Genomic DNA, 23,288 nt, shown 5'->3' with positions numbered 1-23,288 from the left:
AAAATTTTCTATATCTAGGTAGGTACCTAGAGACGTTAGTAGGTATCTACTATCTACCATAGGTATCTACCTATTTTCTGTAAGCATAATATGTTTTTCTTAGATCGTGTGCAAATTGTAGCAAATTTCATTATTCTTCAACATTTTATTCATTAGGTATTTGTCTGATTTTGAGGGCGGGCAAAGTTATCTGCACTTTTTACCATCATTGCCCACGTCGATGTTTGACGTACCTAAATACCTATGACTCTAGCCAGATTATTAAAGTCCATTTCAAAGGTGGCTGGGCAAAGTTACCCAGGTAGGTACCTACTCTTTTCAATTTTCATACAATCGCATTTCGCTTTTCCAAAAAGCCTAGGGTTGGTACCTACATCTCAGTAAAGTGAGCATGAGTCGATTTCTTTTACTGCAAATATTTCGTAGAAGGATTATGTTGTAGGCAATAAAAAGATAAAAAAGCCAAATAGTTGTACTAGTAGGTAGTGTTCAGTGACTATTTAATAAAAATAAACATATTTTTACATTTAAGTTATGCTCAAAATTCAGCGATTTAACATTATTTACCATGATTCCTTCCGGGATACCAAATTAAGATTATGTTTCTGAAATTAACCGATTAGAAGTAATATTATGAAGTATCAAATTATATGGTAGATAATATGAAATGTGCCAACCCTAAGCTTTTTTGATGGAGGGCAATGTTGTCAAATATAGATCGCTACATTATTGCGTAATTTTGCCCACCATTCTAACTTTTGTATAGAACAACCTTCAGTGGTAATCAAGTGGTAATAATAGCATTAAAATACACTTCAAACTTTATTTTATAACATTAAACATATTATGAGTAAAATTAACCTGTGTTTTAGCCATCATGCACAAACTATCGCTTGAATTTTCACCATTTGTCCCTTATTTTGTTTGGCCTTGGTCACCTCATTAGAAAGAGACAATTTCTAAACGGGAACAGTCTCAATCGGACCGGTTTTATGCGCCCACTATACGCCGCGCCGCAGTGCACCGTCTAGTTTTATTAAACGTACGTATATTTAAAAGTCTTTGGCTAAATTTTCGTAAAATCATTGTAAAAAAAATATACATTGCATGCACGGTGCACCCCTTGAAAACATGTTTTAATTTTAATAAAAACAAATACATAATTTTTATCAATTATTGATAAAATCCCTTGAATGGCAAAGAGTATAATTTTTTTTCTTTGAGTTTTTAAAAAAGTCAAATATTTACCCGGGTACCGCCACAACGTCTTCTAAGCACGTCTTGTATCTAATCTGTGACAACTTCCTCTTCCTGAAGTTATATTTAATGAAATAATATTAAAATTCATCCTAGATATAAAGAAATCTTTTTTTTATTTTTTTTAAACTTGAAACTAGTATGAAAGCTTAGAATATATATTACAGTAGTATAGAGCGAGTGTATTGCACAAATTCCTCAGTGCGCATCGTAGGCAGATGAGCTATAGCACAGCTATAGATAATATATAGATGTGTGTGTGACAAATAGGGATGGGTAGGTATCAATTGCGTGCCGAGCTATCGATAAGTTATGTAAATAAATATGTACCTTTTGTAATTTTTATGTTCAATATCTTATTTAAGGAGAAATGTATGAATAAAGTATAAATATGTCATTTTAAATTTGTTTGCCAAGAGAATTAAGTGTTTATTCCATTTGAATATTTCTTGTATTAATTTTAAGTACTTAAAAAAATATGTTTATTAATATCAGAAAAACGAGTTCGATATTAAAGTTAATAAAATAAAAATTCGGGTTTGGTGCTATTTCTTTAATAATAAATATAAAAATGAATCGCAAAATGTGTTGGTAAGCGCATAACTCGAGAACGGCTGAACCAATTTCTTTAATTCTTTTTTTATTATATTCCTTGAAGTACGAGGATGGTTCTTATGTAGAGAAATGTAAACATGTACCACGGGCGAAGCCGGGGCGGACCGCTAGTAATAAATGAAACAATAATAATAATGTTTTAAAAATGTTAAATAAAAATAAGAAATAATTAGTAATTTAAAATGATAATATAATAAATCATATAAATAATTTTTTTATTTAATTTTATCCATTCTACTATAAAATGTTCAAAATCAATTTAGTGGTTCAGAAAATATATCGTAACATTACATACTTAACATTTACACTATAATACATTTGCATTCATAATATGAGAAAGTGTATCATACAAAACACACCACAAATTTATTTATAATACATTTTTAAAAGAGTTTTAATTTTAAAGTTAAATAAATAATTTGTTAAAATATAGTTCTTCTAGTAAACTTTATATCGAGTACAGCGTTGGTCAGGTCACATCACTACGATCACGTGGCGGCAGTGAGGCGCGCGAGCGAGCCTGCGCGTGTCCGCCTCCCACCTCCCCTTCACCCCCGCGATGCTAGATTTATTTTCATAAAAATAAGTATACAATCGACTTACTGATGAAATGTGATACTGGATTTCAATTTTGTGTATTTTCTAGTATCGTTTTTGCAAGATATAACTGCACATTTCACCATGTTTATTCCTAGATATGAATAAAAATCCAGAGCAACGCACTTCGTCAGCACTCAACCACGACTACGAGCGCGCGCGGCGGGAACGTGGTGTTGTTCCCACCTGTGCCTACTGTTCCCACTTGGTTGTTCGCACTCTATAGATATCTATACTCTAAGTATGAAAGTATATAAACGAAACTATGAGTTTACACAATCATATTTGGTTACTCTATTATCTTGTCTTTATTATCTGTATTATCGATATGATTACACAGTCTGTGCTGTATCTATAGCTTATGGTCTTATCTCTCTAGTCCATAGAGTAATATAATATATACGGGCTCTAGTCTGTGCAGTGTGCACACTCTGTTGTTTATGGTGTGCATTAGTGACTATTATAACTGACTAGTGTTTCAATTTCTGTTTGTGGCTTGTGATATTGCTAATAGCGTGGTAATTTAGTAAATAATAAGTGTTTCTATTTGACTACTTTTTCATTTCAATATAAATCTTTTAAAATGTCAGCGGATAATATTGAAAAACTTTATCAAAATTATGGAGTTCTCGCCGATGCCAAAGATGATATCGCCAAGGTAACCTATAAAACGATTATACTTATAAATTATGATCTCGCTTCTTATTCAATGTTAGACATTATATTCATAATATTTGTTACATTTTTAGCACGAAAAGGAATATCTAGAAATATTGGCGGCCGTCAAGGGATCCGATAAAGAAAAACGGCTGGCGTCTCAATTCATTGCGAAATTTTTCAATAGTTTCCCTAACTTAGCAGACCAAGCTATTGAAGCACAGTTTGATTTGTGTGAAGATGATGATGTGGCAGTAAGTACCAATTTCGGTTCATTATCAATAAATAGAATCTATGATTTATCTGTTTTTTTTTTTTTTTTTTTGTGTGGTGTCTCTCAATGTTAGCCAGAAGGGCTTCTACATTTTAACGCGGACGCGGGGGTGAACTGAAGGTTCACCCTGGTAGCGACATGCACAAGGGCGTCCCCCCTTGACGGGGACCACGAACCTCGGCTTGGGCTGTCGCTTGAGTGGAGGAGGCCAGAAGGGCCCTAATCGGACGGGATGATTTATCTGTCTGATATTACACTACCATATTGCGGATGTGTGAGCTTTAATTTAATATGGGTGTAATTGCTTATAACTCTTTGGTGAATCTGTCTACACAATAATACTAACATTATGAGTTTGAATAATCCATACTAATATTATAAATGCAAAAGTAACTCTGTCTGTCTGTCTGTTACTCAATCACGACTAAATTACTGAACCAATTTGCATGAAATTTGGTATCCTCCTAAGGACCAAGCTAAAAAAATCCTATTCTGCATTACCACCCATTGTTCTCACCTGAGTACATAAAAATACAACAGACCTGCCACCCAATGGTATTTTTTTGTTTTTTTTATTGTTGGAGTTAAAATTTACTTGTGGGATTTTTTATCTGTGTAAAATATAGCTTATAGAATACATTTCTGAAAAAAAAAACTCGATTTATTTTGTTCCCATGTGATCACATCAGACCTAAGTGAATCCAAAATTTTTTTATTAAAATTAGGTTTTACTTGTAGATTTTTTTATTTACTTATGTTATAACATATGAGATCATACAATAACCTCTAAAAAGTATACAAAAGAATTAAAAACAGTTTTTCTTAAATTCTAAATGTGTAAGTTTACTACATATTAGGTAATAAAATATCTAAACTATCTGAACATATGTTAAAAAAAGAAATAAAAACATTGGAAGTACAATATTAGGAACTTGAAATATCAATGAGCTAACTAAAAATCGATTTGGAAACAAATGGTGGGTCTCCTAAGTCTTCATCACTAGGAATAAAATCTCCGTCAGTCGGCTAGGAAATCGATGATATTATCGTCACGAATAACTGAAAAAATAAGGAAGATAACTGTTTATTTTGATTGCAATAGTAATTCCTGTTGACAGTTTAAATAAATTATAATCATAAAACAGGACAATTATACTCAAAATTACTGTAAAACAACAAAATAAATTATTAACCAATTAAATGTTTTATAGTCATTGACTACCAATGTCTTCAACTGAGTACAAAAAAAATGAAAATAATGTTGTAAGTAACGACCAATGTTCTCACATGATCACATAAAAATTATCCGTGAATTTAAAAAATACAATATGAATTGTTTCGTTAAATTTAATTAAAATACGTTCCTGTACTGTTTTTACTATTTATTTTTCAATACCAAATGAAAATCAAGTGAGAGATTAATATGATAATTAACGATTTAACTTACCTCTGTTACGTTGACCAGCCATTTTAAAAACTTTAACTAAAGTATTTTAAAATTCTGTGATTGGATAACCCATTTACCTACCAAACCTAATAGTTCAATTCAGCCAATCGCGTTACACAGTGATCATAGGCAGAAAAGCGCGGTATTTTTTAAGATATTTCGAATTTTCGATTTTGTCATCGGATGAGGACGGTGGTTGGTAATTTAGTTAAAACTTTTTGGTGCTTTGGGTTGTAATGGTGATAGTGTTTATGTACTTATATGAGGCCATTGGTCCTTAGGAGGGTATAGAGATATTTTGATACCCGAGAAAGGACATAGGCTACTTTTTATTGCGAAATATGTACCACGGGCGAAGCCGGGGCGGACCGCTAGTTCAATATATTCTATAAAGTAAATAATAGCTCATAGTAACTTCTCTTTACAGATTCGTAAACAAGCAATCAAGGAATTGCCTATAATGTGCAAAAGTAATAAAGAGCATGCACAGAGAATAGCAGACATATTAGCGCAGCTGTTACAGTCTGAAGATTCAGCTGAAATCAATGTAGTTACAAATTCCTTACTCGCTATTGTGAAAATTGATCCAAGGGGTGCCTTAGCTGGCTTATTTTCTCAAATACACCAGAGCACTGATAGTGAAGTGCCAAATGAAATTGTCAGAGAAAGATGCATTAAGTTCCTTGCTACCAAAGTAAAACAACTTGGGCGAGAAGTTATTAATAAAGAAGCGGAGGATTTAATCATAGCAGAGGGCAAGAAAATCTTAGAAGTAAGTTGATTTGATATTGACCCTTCTAAAAACTTAAATGTGTTGTTTATTTCAGTTTTGAATTCATAAATTATAGTACAAAAATGTCAACAGTAGTTGCTAGATAGTGTATTCTTTGATTTTATATTATTAATGTTAACTTTTCCCTATTATCAGGATGTTGTTGCTGAAGAATTTGAACACATAATGGATTTACTAACATGGTCCAAGCTCGGTAAAACTCCAGCTGGTAAAAAAGAATTGACACAAATTATTGCCGCATTGGCATTTAGCCCCGATGACTGGCATCCTGAAGACCCTGAATATGTAGACAGACTTATTCAATGTTCTCAACATGCATTACCTTTATTTACTGTAAGTATATATTGTCAAATATGTGTTACATTGAAAGAAAAAAACTACAAAGTAACTATCCTATACATTTTTATTTGGCCTAATTATTTATTTATTAGTCAATAGCCAATACAACTGTAATGACTCCTGAAGTCTATCAATTTTAAATTATATTATATAATCAATAAGGTATTTGAAATACATTAGGATTTTTTGTTGAACTCTGTCTAAGCATACATACAGAAAAAATAGAACAATCAATAATTTTTGAGACAATTATTAAATATGCTATTTATTTTTCTTTTTCCACCAGCCTCAAGTTGATTCTACACAATTTGTGAACATTTTCTGTGATCATGTTTTGTCAAAATGGGATGAAATTGCAACAACAGGAGGGGGGACAGACCAAAAACTTGAACTCTTGAAAACATTTGCTGAAATCACAGAACATTGTGGTGACATTGAAAATATAGATAAGAAGATCAACATTGTGTATGATGTTCTATTGGTAAGTAATATGTACTTATCCAGAGATTATACTACTCTTTATACTAACATTATAAAACATCTACAAAACATTTAATTATTTTGTATGAAAATTCCTTCGTTAAATATAAATAAGGATTGGTGCCTTTAGTTAATCACTTTTTGAGAAACATCATTACTAAATTACTTAATAATAAATTATGAATAATAAATAATATATAATAATAATAGTAAATGAAAGCATACAAACAAATTGAAAGATCAACATAATGATACTGAATAATCAATATTATAGGCAAACATTAATAAATTATTATTTTTATAGAATTATCTACCAGAAGCTCCGTTAGTAGTTAACGAGGAAGAAACTACAGAGAAGACTGCAGACAATGAAGAAAAAACGGACGAGACTAAAACAACAACAGCACCGTCCCTTCAATTTTCTCATGTGGAATGTGCACTCTTTGCTCTGCATTCGCTCTGTCGCAAATCACCGGAGGCTCTCAGTGCTGACGCTGCAAGGTTGAAAACATTACGTTTGCGACTTCAGTACACAGCTCGTTTAACACAAGGCTACATAAAGAAGTTGAAAGAAGTAACACAGGTGATTATGCTTATAATAATTAATATCTTAGAATCTGTTTGTGTTTCTGGTATTAAAAATAAATAAAAGCAATATTGCCTGCTTGAATGTAGCACTTTGAATGGTTTTCTTATTTCTTTATGTTTTATTTTAGGGTAAAAAGGGGGAAGACGCCAATTCAGATGAAAATAAATTGAGAGTGGCAGCATTGAAGACAACTTCAAATATAAATACGTTAATCCGCGACATTTTCCGAACACCACCAAGCTTTAAAAGCAAAATACAGCTCTCATTCCAGACTACAAAGAAAGAGGAAAAAGAGGTATTTATTTTCATCGTAATTATTTACAATCGCAAAATTATATGACTTTTACAATGACAAATATCGTGAATTGCATAATCAGTTGTTTGCTAATTTTGCATTGTTGGTTATTAAAAAATTCTTAATAGTGATATAAAAATGACTAACTTATCAATTAAACTGCCTTTCTCTATTTATTACAATTTATTTGCAGGAAAAAATTGTATCCCATACAGACGACAAAGAATCTGGCGCCCAGAAAAGACACCGTCCCATCACTTTTGACAATGGCGAGAAAAAAGAATCACCCGAAAAACGCTCAAGGAGTGGTGACAGAAACTTAAAAATGTACACACCACCATCTGGGAAATATAGTTCAAGATTGAATAACAGTGGTCGCTTTATGGGGGGTAGCTCTGGTAGGGGGAGGGGAAACTATGGCAGACGGGACTTTCGTAACAATGGCGCCCCCTACAGACGGCGCAGTAATTACTGACTGACTGACTCATAAAACAACAAAGTATTTGATTAGGGATGACTGACTGTTCTTTTTGACTTACAAGCTGACATTTATTTGGTTCAAACTAACATGAGCAACAATAAGTTGCAAACGTCTGAGTAATTACAGATATAATTACTCGAATAGCAAGCAGACATTGCAGCGGGAGTTACGAGGGTTTCTTTTCGTTTATTTGTACATAGGTTCATTGTATGCAGAACTGCTTCAAATTAGTTTTCCAGTATTCACAGAGGAAAAGTATGGTGCGTTTGTGCAACATTTAAATGGCATTATGGTAAGTAATAGAAAGATAATTTATATTATTATAGCATATACAGCAGATACAACACAACTGGTAGCTGCAGTAGATACCTACAAAAATTTGTAAGTAGTAGATTTTAATGATTTTTTTAATATGAAAATTGCTGAGGAATTTCCAAGATTCTATCATGCAGGTGTGTAAGTATTGAGAATATTATATGAGTTATTTAGGGGTCCATACCAGTCATGGAAGCTGATTTTCCACACTTCTTGTTTCAGATATACTCGAGTTTCTTTTTTTTTAAGAAACTCCTACTGTATGGATTTATTAAGTCTTAAATTCAATAAATAAAATTTATCAATTACAAAATGTTTTTATTTCATGTCTTAACATCCTTACTTATTCAATGGTGTTAGAAGCAATAAACCTAAATTAAAAAACCTAATTAAAAAACTAGCTGACTGATGTTTTCTTTTCTTCAAGCAAATAATTGTCAAACCCATGAAGTTTATAAGGCTGATATTTTCGCATTTTCCAATATTTGGGGCAAATTTTTAGTTTTTCTTTTATAAGATCCTTCTGCGAGAATAACTAACACATCAAAATAAATATTGAAATAGGTCAAGCCATTCACATGTGATTGCATGACCAAGTGAAATAGGATCATCATTATCATAAAAATAATACAAAGATCTTATCTCGAAGCAACTCAAAAATAGAGTTACAAGTATTTATAAATTAAAAGCTTACTATGTATGCAATTACTCATCGCATATTATCAACAACATTACACATGATATAATCAAGTTCGTAACAGGGGTCTGGGTTAGAACTGTCACTTTGAATGCTTTCTATTTGTTCTAATATTTCTGTGGGAACTTTAAAGTTGGACTCCATTTCATTCTGATCAGGTAAACTTTGAAGCGCATTCTGCAAAATATCCTGCACTTTATCCAAGTGTTTCTGAAATCTGAAATGAAAAATAATTTAGTTAATTAATGTTGTCAGATACTTGGGAATTATGTTCCTACAATCGATTTGTTGGAAGGATGAGTTATGATATCACCTAAACCACGAATTTATGAACAGATAGACAACCTTGGGAGAACACATTTTTGTCAAGAAATTATTTAAGTGAAAAGGAGGAAGGAAATATCTGTAAAGAATAAAAATATGCGTATGAAAGCACAACCACAAGCAGAAAGTGAATGAACTGATAAAAATATACTTTATAGTTCATTACCTCATTGCAGTTTCAACTCTTTGACGTTTCTGCAACTCCATCATTACTCTCAAAGTTTCTCTTGCTTGGTGTGGTCTAAATTCATTTAGTAAATGATGTATGTGTATAAACAAAAGGCTTAAGTCTTCAACTTTTTCCGCCCTTTTGGGTGAATCTGGGCAATGCACTAGGAGGTCTAAGAGATCAAGAAAATTAACAAGTAGAGAATGATTCAATTTCTTCAGTTCCCTTCTTCTTTCAAAGTGTAAAGGATAAAGTCTTCGAAACCCCTGTAAATAAAAAGAAACATGGATATAAGTTTGTTTAGTTATATTCTAACGTAATGAAAAACAAAATCATTATAAGTATAAGCGACACATGTACCTGACTTTCAAGGGATCTTATTATCGTGTCATCAGCGTTAAAAGTGTTTCCAAACATTGAATAGGAATCATGAATAGGGCGCGGAGGTAGTGGGGCTCTGTTTCTTCGTACATTGTCATCTGTATAAAAGTTAATATACTGCATAGGTGGCAGTGGCAAAGAACTGACTTGTGCAGTTTCCGAAGACATGATTGAAGATTCCTGTAATTTAATTTGAAATTAAATCATGTCCTTCAAACTAATTACTGTCTCTCATTATGTTTTTATTAAACTAAACGATTACTTACTTCTGTATGGCTTTTTAAATACAATGATTTATGATACCTATTAACAATTATGCAACTATTAAGTTAAAACGTAAATTTAAAATAGTCATACGGCACAATTTGATATTCAGGTAATCTTTTTGCCTATTTATTTTCCAAAATCCAATTTCTCTAAAATAGGTACACGAAAGTTGAACCGTCGCCGTCAGGCGCCAAGCACAGAGCAAGTAATATACTGTCAACTGTCAAGACCACAAAGGGCACAAGCACAGAACCTTCACAGAACACTTACTGTTCTGTGGGCACAAGCCACAAAGTAATTATATAGTCTGTGGTAGTTATAATTTATCGCCACGAAAGACGTCCCGCGGCGAACGTTATGAGTATGAACCTTAGAGTATATATTACAGTAGTATAGAGCGCGTGTATTGCACAAACTGCTTTGTTCACATCGTAGGCAGATGAGCTATAGATACTATATAGATGTGTGTGTGACCAATAGGGATGGGTGGGTATCAATTGCGTGTTGAGCTATCGATAAGTTATGTAAATAAATATGTATCTTAAGTAAATGTTATGTTCAATACGTTATTAAAAGGAGAAATGTATGAATAAAGTATAAATATGTAATTTTAAATTTGTTTACCAACTGAATAAAGTCTGTTTATTCCATTTGAAAATTTCTTGTATTAATTATAAGTACTTTAAAAAAATATGTTTAATTGGAATATCAGAAAAACGTGAGTACTTTTTAAATAATAAAGTTAATAAAATAAAAGATCGGGTTTAGTGCTATTTCTTTAATAATAAATCAAACAATAAAAATAATGTTTTAAATTATTGAAATTAAATTTTATAAAAGATTAAATTTTATAAAAGAAAATAAAAAATTAAATGTTTGAAATAATTAATTTTATCCATTCTTCTATCAAAATCTTCAAAGTCAATTTAGCGGTTCAGAAAATATATCGTAACATTACATACTTTACATTTACACTATAATACATTCGCATTCATAATATGAGAAAGTGTATCATACAAAACACACCACAAATTTATTTACAATACATTTTTAAAAGAGTTTTAATTTTAAAGTTAAATAAATAATTTGTTAAAATATAGTTCTTCTAGTAAACTTTATATCGAGTACAGCGTTGATCAGGTCACATCACTACGATCACGTGGCGGCAGTGAGGCGCGCAAGCGAGCCTGCGCGTGTCCGCCTCCCACCTCCCCTTCACCCCCGCGATGCTAGATTTATTTTCATAAAAATAAGTATAGCAATCGACTTACTGATGAAATGTGATAGTGGATTCCAATTTTGTGTATTTTCTAGTATCGTTTTTGCAAGATAGAACTGCACATTTCACCATGTTTATTCGTAAATATGAAAAAAAATCCAGAGCAACGCACTTCGTGAGCACTCAACCACGACTGCGAGCGCTCGCGGCGGGAACGTCGTGTTGTTCCCACCTGTGCCTACTGTTCCCACTTGGTTGTTCGCACTCTATAGATAGTATATATACTCTAAGGTATGAACCAAGAAGCATAATAACTAATACACTGGAGATTTCAGTATGAACATTAACTTGTAACAAGAAAATATGACGTTGAATGACGCCTGTATGTTTTTTTATCCCTTTCACACCTAGGTTAGTTAGTTAGGTGTGAAAGGGATAAAAAAACATACAGGCGTCATTCAAGGTCATATTTTCTTGTTACAAGTTAATGTTCATACTGAAATCTCCAGTGTATTAGATATAAGCTTCTTGGTATGAACTAATTAATTTGATAGGTCGGCCTTATTGTAGAATATAATGTGAGCACAAATGTGAGTTTTATGGAGTTTTCAATCGAACGTGCTATGATTTTCAATTTTAGCCACAATTCTAGCCAATTTGGATTAAGTAATACCTTGACCACATTATTTTAGGTGCCGACAGCGCCGCGTCTACGGGACGCCTTTCGTGGTATATACGCTATTGCAGTATAAATTACTTGCTCGTTGGATGTTAATAAACCAAAGACGTTTTAGCTACTAGCCAATATCCAAAATTACTTTCTCTATTATAATAGAACTGAAAATAAACTGTGCACCATGGCACAAAAACCGGTTCGAGTGAGAGCGCTCTTCGTTCCAACTTGCCTCTTGCTAACTACCATGCTCACAAAAATAATAATTATGGACAGATTGATTGAAAAGCGGGCGTATAAAAGTCCAGTAAATACTAAATTGATTATTGATGATACGCACAAATGATACGCTACCTTTATGTATGTAATTTAATGTATGTAAAAATAAACTTAAACATAGTGTACGGGTAAATGGTAACTAACATTATGACTGGAGGACAATACGAGAATTTTATAAAATGTAACATGTGTTTTTTGAAGTGAAACTTCTTTATCGGGGTTGGAAAAAAATTTAGTGTAACATTTTTGCGTTACGCGCCATCTTGTTTTTATCCCTACCACGCGTGATTGACGTATTTCTGTAAAGTTGTATATAGTAGGTAGGTAAATAATTTTTTTTGGAAAATAAGTTCATAAAGAAGTTTCTCTTCTTACGTGTGTACACTTAACACTAGTACACGCCTTGTACACGCACACATTTTTATTTTTTATCTCGTCCCACAGAGCAAGAAATATAGTATCGCTTGCGTATGCTTGCGAGTTGCGTATAATATAGTCTATGATATAAAAGTACCAACCTTACGAAATTAGTTTTGTCAGGTTTTGTGAATTTTGTGAATAGTTGTGTTGTGTTTTGATTTATTTTGAAGAACAAACTAAAAAGTTTTATGAAGTTGTGACTCGAATTATTGATCTAAAGAAAAACTTCCTTTCATTGCAATGTAATTTATTAAAAGTGATGTTCTAAAATTTATTCTTTACAAGTGCTATGTTTATTTTTTAAAATTTTGAGTAAGTAATAGTCACAATTGAATGTTATCTTACCGGTTTTATTTTATTAAATTAAGTAGTCTCTATGCTATGAATTCTTTACGTTCGTGGTCTGAATTTTCATCGAGATATTAAATTATATTTTCTTTCACTTACATGCATGTTGAAACACGATAATGAAACGCCCTGTTCTATTCTATATATGTATGTAATTTATGTAGGTACCCTAAATTATGATTTAAAATTAACATTTTAATTAATTATAAAATTTGTGTACCTGTTCAATCAAATCTATTAAACTTAATTCTCTATAGTTAATTCCCTCATGTATATTTTTATCATGTATAATATAAGTTAAAACTCCCTATAAAAGTTATTTATGAACTCTAAAAATAAATATAATTATGTCAAACAAAGCATTATTTTTTTTAACCACTCCTCTTCACTACTTACTGTATGTACTTAGATTGTAGATAAAAAAAAGTATGTAAGTAATGTTTATAATAAAAGTATGTAATGTTAATAACTTTATTTAGATTAATAATGGCTGCTACAGAGGAGGATGAAGTTATTCGAGAAACATTTATGGTGAAGAGATCCCAGAATAAGAAAATTTTTACACCTATCAATTACAAGGAACGCTGGTTTGTCCTCACTCGCAAAGCACTAATCTACTATGATTCTGATGGCCAAGTAAGTAAAGTATTATTTAAAAGAATATTTAACTTATGACAAAAGAGACTCAGCAATACCTAGTCCAATACCTAAAATTGTAATAAAAACCACTTATTGATCAAAGAACTTTCTAATGTGATAATTAAAATTAATTTCTGAATTATATGACACTGAAGCTTCATCTTTTATAAGAGCAATTCAAAAAATATTATGATGTTAAAAAAGTAAAACAAAATGAATCTGCTCCATTCCCACATATGATAAGCACATGTGCTATGTTAGATGTTTATTTGTACTTAAAAGTCTACACAATAGTAAGATTAAATATTAATAATGGCAATGTAAATGTAATTTTTATAAAAACGACAAATAAATTATTAGAATTAACATTACCTACTTAGACTTTTAAACACCTGTAATGGCTACTTTTATGCTAAATTACCATCATTGTTGATCAGACTACTTAGTGAATGTGTATGGAACTGTTGACATAAGAAATTGTACAATTGTTGTAAATGTAAAATTGTAAATGTTTTTAATTACTATTTTATATTTCTTATAATAGGCATGACGAGAGATTTTGAAATCCTCTTCCATAATGTGTGTATACGTTTACTATACAAGAAAAACCCTATATTTCGGTAATATACTTAAATTTAACGAAGATAAAAGCCATTTTCCAAAAAATATTTATTAACTGTGCCAAAACAGCTCGCAGGTGTCATGGCGTAGGCGTGACGTCACACTTTGGTAAATACGTAATTATTTGTACGCATTGCGAAGAAAATTAAAAAAATATTTATTTAATATGTGGTATAGAAACGAATTTCAAAGTTTATAAGTGGTGTGCAGTATTGCAGTGTGAATCCACATAAAAATAATGCTCAAAAATGTGTTAGTAATTATTTTAAGCGAGAAAATAATAAGAAATGATTGTATAAAGTTGGCGCGGAGAACCCCGAACCATGTATTCGTGAATTCGCAATTATATTTCTGTTCTGAGTCGCTAAAGCATACGTGAAACAATAGAAAATAAATAAAAATGCGTATTCTCAACATATTCATAACAACAAAAAACATCTGACGTGAGTTGTTTACTTAAGCGTGACGTCACGCGTGTTTTAGTCAAAATGGCCAACTGCAGTATTTCAATGTTTTATTTTATTGATAATCTCATTAATCTTAATGTTTTTAAGATTTCTAAGTCACTATATGTAATTTATCTATTATACATTTTCCCTTAAAAACACTAATACGATCATTTATGGATACTGTCGTGATGCCTATTTAGTGTAATAGTGTTTCTTTGTAAAAAGTGGTAGTTATGTGATTTCAACAACTAATCAACAAATTTACCTAGCTTGATCCTTATAGAATAAGTTTTGTAACAGAAATTATTTATGAAATGTTAAGGATGTAAAATCGGGGTAGGTTACACAATATATCTGTCCAACTGAAATGATCAGTAATTTATTTTTGTAATAAACTGTTTGTCTGTTTTTGCTGTCTAAGGATTTTGTCTGAATATTTTAGAGGTAAGTCAGTATTCAATTAAAACTTAAATAATGGTAAGATATTTTTTAGATTTAAAATGTAATTTCATAAGATTTTTTGAGTTGTGTTGACTTAATGTCCTATGGCCTCCCTTTTAGATGTGTTAATGTCCTACTAATATTATAAATGCGAAAGTTTGTGAGGATGTGTGTGTGTTTGTTACTCTTTCACGCAAATACTACTGAACCGATTACAATGAAATTTAGCACACATCTAGAGGGTAACTTGGATTAACACATAGGATAGGTTTTATCCCGGAAATCCCACTTGACCGGGAACTATAGGGTCTTTCTTTGTAAACGCGGGCGAAGCCGCGGATGGAAAGCTAGTCTAACAAAAGATTCTATTATCATTACCAAGTCATGCAAAAACGAGCTAGTTCTATAGATTTACCAGATGAAATATGTTTCTATTTCCACCAACAATTTCCACTATGTTTAGTGTATGTACATTGTACATATTGTAGTATGTGTAAAAGCTCTCTCGTGCTCATCCATAAAATAAAATTATTTATAGGTGAGTTAGATTCAGGTCAATTAGATAAATCAAATAATATACAAACATTTGAAAAAAAAAGAATTGTGTAACTAATGTGTTCACATGTAAGTTTTTCAAAGGATCAAGTTATTTCCTTCTGGTGGTACCAGTGTATTATGGACAGATACATTAATTAAAAGAAACTGGCTATACAATTTCCCCGACTTCACCCAGGCTGAAAAAAATAGACAATAACAAAAATTGAAAATATTTTTAAGATCAGATCCGGAAGATTACTATAATTACCTTGTTAATAGTTAGTTAGTTGTTAATTGTAAGTTAAATTAAAATCCCAAAAATCATTAAACAAGAAATCCTTTTTTTGCAAAAATTCGCAAATTGCTGATCGCGAGCGAAGCGGGTGCGATGATCTGATGAACAGTATATTTTTTAATATTCTCTTATACATCTTTATTCAAATTTTTATTTTGTTTTATATGTATAACTAGCTGTGCCCGCGACTTCGTCCGCGTGGAATAGTGACTGTATAGTAGTTACTACTTAATTTTTGAAGTGAAAACTTCTTTAGCGGCGTTGAGCACTTTTTCTGTAATGAGTATAAAATCTTAAACTCGCGTCAGGACACGTGACCTGATCGAAAAAGCGTAAGACGAATACCATTCCAAAATATCAAACATGCTCAACGTTAATAATCAAGTATTCACTTCTGCCGGCACTCCCGGAGTGCAACCCTTCTTTTTTATTGAATTTAAAGGAAAAACACGTACTACCATAAATAATACAAAGAACTATTAGTAAAATTTATTACTAAACTGAGCTAAAAAATAAAAAAATAAATACCTAATTAATTTTCTACGTAAAATTTATTTTTAGGCACCAGAGGGGAAGGGAGCAAATTTATTTTTCTTCCTTCCTTGTATGGATGTTTTTGTTAATAAATCGTGAAGCAACTGAGCGCCGAGACAAACGTCAAAACGCAAAGGAATAGAATCCGCTATCGATACTAATAATTGACATAAGCGTATGATGTTTTGCTAAGGATTTGTTCACCCTACCAACGACGACGAAGACCACAAACAAAATTTTCATCCAGTCGCAATTTAACAAAATAGTGCTAAACACAATTAGAATAAAATATTAAAATTTCCTGTCGTTCTGGTGCTTGGAATTTTTTTTTTTGAATCTATACATATAATAAAATCGTAGGAAAGTCAAAACTGTACATTGAATATTTTTTTAAAAGAATACATATTCCATGATCTATAATCGATATAGAAGCCAAAAATATAGTTTTTAGAATTTTTGTCTGTTTGTCTGTTTGTCTGTTTGTCTGTTTGTCTGTTTGTCTGTATGTTTGTCCGAGCTAATCTCGAAAAGTACTGCATAGATTGACTTCAAATTTTGCATGAATATTACTAACAGGTCGAGTGAGGTTTTTTTAAACATATTATCATGCTATCACCTCCGGGGGAGGAGCTGTGAACCTTTACTTTTCTTACGTATTCCGTGTACTACGACAGCGTACAATCTAAAGACTCATGTTTAAATGTTGTTTTTGAGTAAGCCATGCTATTATCTAGCTATACACTATAAAAACTACGTCATTTACGTAATTTGGGCAGAGAAACTGTTTAATGAATCTTAGTAGTATAAAGACAAATTTAAAACAGCGCCATCTATGAGATTTCATTAAAATCAAATCAATTTACATAATATTAACGCTTCTTGGAAATTCATAATTTAAATATTATGATGTTGGTGAGGTTGTTTTTTTTTAAAGTTAAATAAATAATTCATATCTTCCCAGAGTCCATTTCAGGTGCGCTTATATTTCATGTGAATATATGTACTAAATTTTTATAAGTGAGGGTAGATGTTTATATTACAGTTAATATAGGTAATAGTAGATAACAGTGATTGTGTTCATTCGTTACATTGTTATAAATCTTCAGCTTTTTTTTTAATTTTCGCCTTCTTGCGTTCCCACAAAAGATAAGTTGTAACTTTTGTATTTATTCTTTATAATTATAATTATATAGTTAGACTCATGTTTTATTAGTTAAAGTTAAGTATGACAAAATAAGAAAATGATGAAATTTTATTTTTATGTAGGTATAACTTTTACAAGACTATAAAGAAGGTCACTTTAGTTCTTGATAAAACTTTATTTGTTAGTAGCTTTTTAATAAAATAAGGTACGGTTATCTTTTGATTTTTTTTTTATTAACAGATTCAATGTTAATAAAAATTGGCGATTTGCGTGAGGATGTAGTGGAAATTAGTAACCTTGCGCGTGGTCAATCATCAATCATCAATCATCAATACATATAATAAAATTCTAGAAAAGTGATGTCTGTACAATGAAAATATGTAAAAAAAATTAGCAGGGGTTAAATTATTAAATCGATCCCAAACCCAAAACTGTAGTTAAAGCATATTTTCCGACGCTGGTTCTTAGATAAAGTGTATCAAAATCGGTTCATCCATTTATTATACCTTTATAGGGGTAAAAGTGGGAAAAAATATTAGTTATATTTTTATCCAATTCGGTTTATCCATTACAGCTTCTATTAGATTACAGCGGTAAAAGTGGGAATGAACAATAATGGAATGTTGTCAAATAATATACTCAAGCGGTAGATATATCAAAATATGAAAGAGCAACGTGTGAATTACAATTAATAATGTTTTATCGAAATCGGTTCATCCGTTTATTACATATAGGGCACTTTAGGGGTGACAGTGGTTAGATAAATAAACCAAATGGAGCATCAAACGACAGGATATGACGTGTACATATAGGTACAATTAGATAATATGGTTTACATCAAAATCGGTTATCCCATTTACTAGGGGTGGAAAGGGAATGGGTTGAAAGTCTATTAAAGAAGAGGGGGATATGGGAGCGAGAGGATAGCCACACACTGGAAATTTTGAACTCTACTCAAAGCCACATAGGCCTGGCCCTTGGCAATTTTTTTTCCTAAAGATACCACTTCTTTTGTCACTGTGGTCCATTACAATTTGTGCACGGTTGATGATGATGTCAAGGAGCAACAAACTTATAGATATCAATATGATATAGGAATGTAAAATGGAGGTAGGTCTCGCTTACTTGAAAATAAGAAACCGAAGTTTAAAATTTAAAAATTAAAAAAAAAACCAACGCAACGAATGTAAAGGAATAAATAATAATTTTACAAACTTCCCGAGGATCTTTAAAATTAAGTACCATTATAAAAAAAATATAATATATGATATGATAATGATGGTATGGCAGCTCCGACGACTTTGTTTTTTTATTTTTATAAATATTTAAAATGGTATTTATTAATTTTTATTGCACGGTCTAAACGGTTTAGTTACTACAGGCGTGAGACAGGAAAGATCTGCAGGCCGAGACGGCAGAGATTAGAATAAACGCTATGGAATAGAAACTGCTATCGCTAATTATTATTGACATAAGCTCATCACATTTTAGTAATGGTTCGGTCACACTACCAAAATTACGACGACGACAACGACCAAAATTCTCATCCAGACCAAATTTGTTCAAAATAAAATATTAAAATTTCCCGTCATACTGGTACTCGGAAGAAAAAAATTTCGAGGTCAATTAATAAAAAATAGATTTTTTTCGATTTTCTAGGAGCTACCGTTTCTACGAAAAATCTATTTATTCATTCATTCAAAAAAAAAATTCCAAGCACCAGAACGACAGGAAATTTTAATATTTTATTCTAATTGTGTTTAGCACTATTTTGTTAAATTGCGACTGGATGAAAATTTTGTTTGTGGTCTTCGTCGTCGTTGGTAGGGTGAACAAATCCTTAGCAAAACATCATACGCTTATGTCAATTATTAGTATCGATAGCGGATTCTATTCCTTTGCGTTTTGACGTTTGTCTCGGCGCTCAGTTGCTTCACGATTTATTAACAAAAACATCCATACAAGGAAGGAAGAAAAATAAATTTGCTCCCTTCCCCTCTGGTGCCTAAAAATAAATTTTACGTAGAAAATTAATTAGGTATTTATTTTTTTATTTTTTAGCTCAGTTTAGTAATAAATTTTACTAATAGTTCTTTGTATTATTTATGGTAGTACGTGTTTTTCCTTTAAATTCAATAAAAAAGAAGGGTTGCACTCCGGGAGTGCCGGCAGAAGTGAATACTTGATTATTAACGTTGAGCATGTTTGATATTTTGGAATGGTATTCGTCTTACGCTTTTTCGATCAGGTCACGTGTCCTGACGCGAGTTTAAGATTTTATACTCATTACAGAAAAAGTGCTCAACGCCGCTAAAGAAGTTTTCACTTCAAAAATTAAGTAGTAACTACTATACAGTCACTATTCCACGCGGACGAAGTCGCGGGCACAGCTAGTGAATGAATAAATAGATTTTTCGTAGAAACGGTAGCTCCTAGAAAATCGAAAAAAATCTATTTTTTATTAATTGACCTCGAAATTTTTTTCTTCCGAGTACCAGTATGACGGGAAATTTTAATATTTTATTTTGAACAAATTTGGTCTGGATGAGAATTTTGGTCGTTGTCGTCGTCGTAATTTTGGTAGTGTGACCGAACCATTACTAAAATGTGATGAGCTTATGTCAATAATAATTAGCGATAGCAGTTTCTATTCCATAGCGTTTATTCTAATCTCTGCCGTCTCGGCCTGCAGATCTTTCCTGTCTCACGCCTGTAGTAACTAAACCGTTTAGACCGTGCAATAAAAATTAATAAATACCATTTTAAATATTTATAAAAATAAAAAAACAAAGTCGTCGGAGCTGCCATACCATCATTATCATATCATATATTATATTTTTTTTATAATGGTACTTAATTTTAAAGATCCTCGGGAAGTTTGTAAAATTATTATTTATTCCTTTACATTCGTTGCGTTGGTTTTTTTTTTAATTTTTAAATTTTAAACTTCGGTTTCTTATTTTCAAGTAAGCGAGACCTACCTCCATTTTACATTCCTATATCATATTGATATCTATAAGTTTGTTGCTCCTTGACATCATCATCAACCGTGCACAAATTGTAATGGACCACAGTGACAAAAGAAGTGGTATCTTTAGGAAAAAAAATTGCCAAGGGCCAGGCCTATGTGGCTTTGAGTAGAGTTCAAAATTTCCAGTGTGTGGCTATCCTCTCGCTCCCATATCCCCCTCTTCTTTAATAGACTTTCAACCCATTCCCTTTCCACCCCTAGTAAATGGGATAACCGATTTTGATGTAAACCATATTATCTAATTGTACCTATATGTACACGTCATATCCTGTCGTTTGATGCTCCATTTGGTTTATTTATCTAACCACTGTCACCCCTAAAGTGCCCTATATGTAATAAACGGATGAACCGATTTCGATAAAACATTATTAATTGTAATTCACACGTTGCTCTTTCATATTTTGATATATCTACCGCTTGAGTATATTATTTGACAACATTCCATTATTGTTCATTCCCACTTTTACCGCTGTAATCTAATAGAAGCTGTAATGGATAAACCGAATTGGATAAAAATATAACTAATATTTTTTCCCACTTTTACCCCTATAAAGGTATAATAAATGGATGAACCGATTTTGATACACTTTATCTAAGAACCAGCGTCGGAAAATATGCTTTAACTACAGTTTTGGGTTTGGGATCGATTTAATAATTTAACCCCTGCTAATTTTTTTTACATATTTTCATTGTACAGACATCACTTTTCTAGAATTTTATTATATGTATTGATGATTGATGATTGATGATTGACCACGCGCAAGGTTACTAATTTCCACTACATCCTCACGCAAATCGCCAATTTTTATTAACATTGAATCTGTTAATAAAAAAAAAATCAAAAGATAACCGTACCTTATTTTATTAAAAAGCTACTAACAAATAAAGTTTTATCAAGAACTAAAGTGACCTTCTTTATAGTCTTGTAAAAGTTATACCTACATAAAAATAAAATTTCATCATTTTCTTATTTTGTCATACTTAACTTTAACTAATAAAACATGAGTCTAACTATATAATTATAATTATAAAGAATAAATACAAAAGTTACAACTTATCTTTTGTGGGAACGCAAGAAGGCGAAAATTAAAAAAAAAGCTGAAGATTTATAACAATGTAACGAATGAACACAATCACTGTTATCTACTATTACCTATATTAACTGTAATATAAACATCTACCCTCACTTATAAAAATTTAGTACATATATTCACATGAAATATAAGCGCACCTGAAATGGACTCTGGGAAGATATGAATTATTTATTTAACTTTAAAAAAAAACAACCTCACCAACATCATAATATTTAAATTATGAATTTCCAAGAAGCGTTAATATTATGTAAATTGATTTGATTTTAATGAAATCTCATAGATGGCGCTGTTTTAAATTTGTCTTTATACTACTAAGATTCATTAAACAGTTTCTCTGCCCAAATTACGTAAATGACGTAGTTTTTATAGTGTATAGCTAGATAATAGCATGGCTTACTCAAAAACAACATTTAAACATGAGTCTTTAGATTGTACGCTGTCGTAGTACACGGAATACGTAAGAAAAGTAAAGGTTCACAGCTCCTCCCCCGGAGGTGATAGCATGATAATATGTTTAAAAAAACCTCACTCGACCTGTTAGTAATATTCATGCAAAATTTGAAGTCAATCTATGCAGTACTTTTCGAGATTAGCTCGGACAAACATACAGACAAACAGACAAACAGACAAACAGACAAACAGACAAACAGACAAAAATTCTAAAAACTATATTTTTGGCTTCTATATCGATTATAGATCATGGAATATGTATTCTTTTAAAAAAATATTCAATGTACAGTTTTGACTTTCCTACGATTTTATTATATGTATAGATAGTTTATAGTTGTTACCCACGGCTTTATCCACGTGTTCAAAGGAAATTCTCCTGGGAATTAGATGGTAAAAAAACTAAAAAATGTGACTCTCAAATGAAGTTTTTATTAACAAGCGCATATCTAGAAGGGTATCGATATGTAAAAGCCCTCATGTAGGTAGTTAGTTTCCTATCGTTAATGTTAGCGCATCAGTAACCTTTCATCATTATAATATGTATGTGGTGATGCTGCATGCATGTGTCTTATAACAGCGTAGTTATCATTATAAATAAATAAAAAAAAAAATCCATGATAGCTGTGAAAAGAAATCTGCTTTAGCCTGTATCAAGTCAGATATTTATTATCCTGTTACTTAGATGTTTTTTTTCGTTAAATATACGATTTCGATTTTCATTTTTTAACATTTCGACAAAACCATAATCGCCTATGTACGCGATAAATTACAAGTTTAAATTGGAATGCTAATCGATATTGCGATCAGCAACATAAAACTTATTCATTGGAAGTGTCCCTCCGTTAGTTAGGAAAAAATCAAATGCAACGTAGGGAGTGAGAAATATTAGGGATCAGGGAAGGTTTGGATGGGGTCGGACGACGCATGCGTGCATTGGGCGTGTCTGCTATACGAAGCAGGTTCGCCGGCAGTTCAGCTCCGTTGACCGAACTTCTCCCGTTCATCGCCCTTTCTTTCCGGTAAAGATTTTACTCACATAATACCAATAATACAGAATACATTTTTATTTCCCTAACATGTGTTTTTACATTCAGTGATTCTTATTTTTTTCTCTCACTAACATCCATTCAAAAACGA

At 31.6% G+C, this 23,288-nt stretch overlaps 3 protein-coding genes across 10 annotated transcripts in view; 2 read left to right on the top strand and 1 right to left on the bottom strand.

Annotated features, from left to right (window-relative positions):
- Positions 1-2,946: 2,946 nt before the first annotated feature.
- cass (apoptosis inhibitor cassowary) lies at positions 2,947-8,452 on the top strand. The gene is made up of 8 exons (XM_089704504.1): positions 2,947-3,127; positions 3,219-3,380; positions 5,275-5,619; positions 5,776-5,973; positions 6,266-6,460; positions 6,764-7,042; positions 7,176-7,343; positions 7,537-8,452. Exons 1-8 carry the CDS (start codon positions 3,053-3,055, stop codon positions 7,816-7,818), a joined length of 1,704 nt encoding a protein of 567 aa, XP_089560630.1. The 5' UTR covers positions 2,947-3,052; the 3' UTR covers positions 7,819-8,452.
- Positions 8,453-8,619: 167 nt separating this feature from the next.
- On the bottom strand, positions 8,620-10,176 carry MED7 (mediator complex subunit 7). 2 transcript variants are annotated; one of them, XM_089704505.1, is made up of 4 exons: positions 9,977-10,176; positions 9,690-9,890; positions 9,327-9,595; positions 8,620-9,053 (listed from the first exon to the last, which is right to left on the bottom strand). In XM_089704505.1, exons 2-4 carry the CDS (start codon positions 9,876-9,878, stop codon positions 8,849-8,851), a joined length of 663 nt encoding a protein of 220 aa, XP_089560631.1. In that variant the 5' UTR covers positions 9,879-9,890; positions 9,977-10,176; the 3' UTR covers positions 8,620-8,848. The 2 variants fall into 2 exon arrangements, with proteins under 2 accessions (XP_089560631.1, XP_089560632.1); XM_089704506.1 differs by having other exon boundaries at positions 10,014-10,176.
- Positions 10,177-12,687: 2,511 nt separating this feature from the next.
- Positions 12,688-23,288, top strand: part of Btk (tyrosine-protein kinase Btk29A) — a 39,905-nt gene continuing 29,304 nt past the window's right edge. For all 7 annotated transcript variants that reach the window (XR_016316659.1, XR_016316664.1, XR_016316662.1 and 4 more), the window contains exons 1-2: positions 12,688-12,880; positions 13,396-13,552. Coding sequence is in view for 1 of the 7 variants with exons in the window: in XM_089703791.1 (XP_089559917.1) it covers positions 13,403-13,552 (150 nt within the window). In the remaining 6 variants the exon portion in view is untranslated. The remainder of the gene's footprint in view (positions 12,881-13,395; positions 13,553-23,288) is intronic.

Source organism: Colias philodice, chromosome 15 (genome assembly GCF_061535455.1).
Source record: "Colias philodice isolate Cphi_HAF_F1 chromosome 15, ilColPhil1 Martin Lab GWU primary, whole genome shotgun sequence".
Classification (NCBI taxonomy): Eukaryota; Metazoa; Arthropoda; class Insecta; order Lepidoptera; family Pieridae; genus Colias; species Colias philodice.
This window is presented reverse-complemented; position numbering and strand designations above follow the sequence as displayed.